Consider the following 3621-nt stretch of genomic DNA (forward strand, 5'->3'; position numbering starts at 1 on the left):
GGCTCCCAAGCCGAGAAAAGAAAAAGAAAACAAACAAACAAATCAAAACAGAACAAATCAGAGCAAACAAACAAAAAAGCCCTGGGGGTCCCACAGTTTCACAGTTGAGCGGTGTTTTGCAGCCTTTCAAGAAGAAGCAAAGATGGTGCATGGAGCCAGATATTTGAGAGAAAGGAGGGGGAGGTGGTGAGAGGTAAGGAAGAAATCTGAAGAAGTGGAAAAAAGCAACACCAGCAGCCAACAAATGGCACTCAGGGAGCTGGCCAGTGCTGGCGGGTGTAATCCAAGCAGCGTTAGGGGGAAGCTCGTGCTTCCCGGCCAATAGACTGTGGTTGCAGGAAGCACAGGAGGCTAAATAGGGGTGAAGAAGGGTTGGAGGTGGGAAAGCCTGTATCATGGGTTACTGGTTGTTCTGTCTCCTGCTGGAAGCTCCGTGAAGTTGCTTTCTCCTACCTCCTGTTTGCTGATCTCCAGTAGGAGTCCAAGATGGCGGATCCGTGCTGCAGTAGCTGATAGGGGACCTCTGCATGTATCTTTCCTCGTGCTCTGTTCTCGATCAGTTTCTTATTGCATTCGGCGCTTGGCTGAGTTCTTTATCCCTTCATTTGATGTTTGGGTTTCAGGATTGATGTGTGACTCTGTTTGACTTAGTTTTTCTGATCTTTGCTGAGGAGGGACAGCATGGTGCTTCTGACTATAGCGCCATGTTGCCCGGAAGTCTTACTTTTAATATTTTTAAAACTATTACTAAGTTACTGATTCTACTTGTACATTGATTAGTAATGTAATGTCATGTAATATCAGAACAAATAAATCGTTTTTAAGTCTGCTTTGGTATTTATAGAAAACAAGATGTTTTAGTGCTCAAAAGAATAGTTATTTTTTAGTTTGCTTTTGAATTTTATAGAGAAACTGATCCCATTGCCATTGGGACTCACTGCACTATCAGGAGTGTAGGTTAGCTTTTAGAAGTTTTAATAGACTTAGATTGCTACTTTTATCTCTGGATTGTTCAAATTCATACCTGATGAGTAATACAATCTCTGATTGTTCATGTGAATTTGTCTTTAAGTTCATTCAAGGAAAGAATTGTCTGAAGAGAGAAAACATCAATTAGAGGCTTAAGAGGGTACTGAATGAATTTGTAAACTCCATAAGTAATTAGTAATTTTTAATTTTCGTCCCTGTAGAAGAGTAATTCTCCACTTCCCCTCGCTGCCTCTTGAGAATTTCTATAATTCCTCTTTTATTTCATCATTCCACTGGTAAAATAAGCTTATGAATTGGTTTATGGACATTCAGTATTCACTATTCCCTCATTTTCCTCTATTCTTTCTTGATACAGAAATCCTGAAAGGAGATATGTAACACTCTAGCGTAGTGGTTAAGAACATGGGCTGTGGAGCCAGAATCCCTGGGATTCAGTCCTCCACTTATGACGTGTGTGCCTTAACCAATTATTTAACTTCTGTGTTCCTCAGTTTCCTCATCTGTGTTGTTGTGAGGATGAAATTCATACGTAAATGGGATGTGAAGCATTTAGAAAGTACCTGGCACATAGTAAATACTCAAATTAAGTGCTGTTATTAGTTTTCATACATGTATACATAAAACTCTAAAAATTAGAGGCTAATTAAACAATTTATATGGTTAATAGTTTTCTGCCATTGCTACCAGCATATAGCTATTTGGAAGAGCATAAACCCCAGTCTCTGATCCCTTTAGAATGCTAATAAATTCTGTGACCTTATTGGAGTATACGTACCCTCATGGAGAAGAAAACACTAAAGAACAAAGAGTTGAGGCATAATAAAAAATAATACTGAACTTCTTAGGTTACCCTTTGGGCCAGTCATCTTCAAAGAGGTATGAGCAGATCTATTTGAATATAGGAAAAAGATATTAGAATTTCATTTGTTTTTTTATTTCATCCATTTAAAATGTCTGCTTTTTATGTTTTATAATATACACAACACAAGTTAATATTTCAATAGTGTGTGTATCTAATGTTAGAAATATGTATTAAGTTGATGCTCAAAATTCCTTTAGGAAGTAGAAGGGCACTATCAAAAATATACAGCCACCATACCTCTGTGTCAGATGCTTCTGTGTCCTAAATAGCAATCTGATCTCTTTTAAACAAACAAGTTTAGTTATAAATTCTACTTTTTAAATGGGGGAAAAAAGTTTTTAAGAAGAGTAGACTAAAATACATAATGTGTTGCCCACTTGCTAGAAAATTTTAAGACCAAAATGAATGTTAATGATTTCAAGATCTACCATTGCAAACTTTCAGAATTTTTCTCAACTTAAAGGTTTTGTTATCTCCCTTACTTCATGCTGTGTTCCATTTCTTACCATTTTTTTCTTTAAATAGTGGCTAGGGAAAAGACAGATAATTAACTAATTTTTTAGATACAACATGACTCTTTGGAAACTTTTTTTTTTTTTTTAATACATTATGCATCCAAGTGTTGAATTCCCTGAGGTTTATCTGAATATTTTTACTCTTTAGATTAAGCACTTATTGTCCTTTTGTAAAATGTACAATTTAAAGAGTTAAATGTTTTAGAGTATACTGTAGTTCTTTTTTCTTTTTTAGATCAAACCATCAGATCAGCTAGTCAATATGCAGAATCACTTTGGCAGTCATCACGAAGTAAGTAAAGCCATGTTTTACACTCTTACAGGTCTACTTGTAGGCATGTTCACATCCCGTTCTTATTTTTGAAGCACTTCTTTTCCAGTTTAATGAAAGTTGAAAAAGAGGTATGATGAATTCTAAAAAGACTTACCAAATATCTCTCTTGGAATTAACTTCTTGAGTTATTCATATTTGTGCCTAAGCTGAATTTGAAGTCAAAACAAAACAAAACAAAAAACACTATTTTCTGTGATTTGTAGAATGTCCTCATTTGCACTATAAAAATTTGTTGATTGCTTTTAGTTTAGTTAGCCTATTTATATGGATGTATTCTAATAAGGATATAAAATTTATATGCAGTATGATCTCAAATCTTGTAAAAGTTTGGAAGGATAAGTAAATAAGTGATAAAACAAGTATGGTAAAAAGTTAATGGTAAACTAGGTGATGAGTATTCAAGTATTCACTGTAAAAGTCTTATATTTTTGCTTACAACTTTGCAAATTTTATAATAAAATGTTGAGAAAACAGAACACACAAAAAATGAGGAAGTAATATACTAACAGTGGTTTGTTCAGGATGGTAGAATCTTTGGTGACATTTTTCTTTTATGTGCAGATTTTCTGCAATAGATATTATAAGCAGAAATAATACTTTTTGTTCTTTGTTTTTGAATAAAATCCTAGAATTTGCATTAACTAATGAACCAAAATATCTTTATGTGTAAAACCTTCAAGGATTTTTTTTCCTTCCACATTGTCTTTTAAAAAACATGAGTATTTCTAGAGAAAAAGCCTTTGGCGTTCTATAATCACTGTTCTCATAGAAATCCACTGTATGTGTATATGTGAGTGTATACACGCACACACACACACACACACACACACACACACACACACACACACACACGAGCAGTTCTGCTCTGTCCTACAGGGTCGCTATGAGTTGGAACCAACTAAATGGCACCTAACAACAAC

At 34.9% G+C, this 3621-nt stretch overlaps 1 protein-coding gene across 3 annotated transcripts in view; it reads left to right on the forward strand.

Moving 5' to 3' along the window:
* TOR1AIP1 (torsin 1A interacting protein 1) overlaps positions 1-3621 on the forward strand; it is a 41790-nt gene that overhangs the window by 23515 nt on the left and 14654 nt on the right. For all 3 annotated transcript variants that reach the window (XM_023728082.1, XM_004372875.2, XM_023728081.1), the window contains one exon: positions 2603-2659. In XM_023728082.1, coding sequence (XP_023583850.1) covers positions 2603-2659 — 57 coding nt within the window. The remainder of the gene's footprint in view (positions 1-2602; positions 2660-3621) is intronic.

The sequence above is a fragment of the Trichechus manatus genome, unplaced genomic scaffold (genome assembly GCF_000243295.1).
Source record: "Trichechus manatus latirostris isolate Lorelei unplaced genomic scaffold, TriManLat1.0 scaffold00021, whole genome shotgun sequence".
NCBI classification, from domain to species: domain Eukaryota; kingdom Metazoa; phylum Chordata; class Mammalia; order Sirenia; family Trichechidae; genus Trichechus; species Trichechus manatus.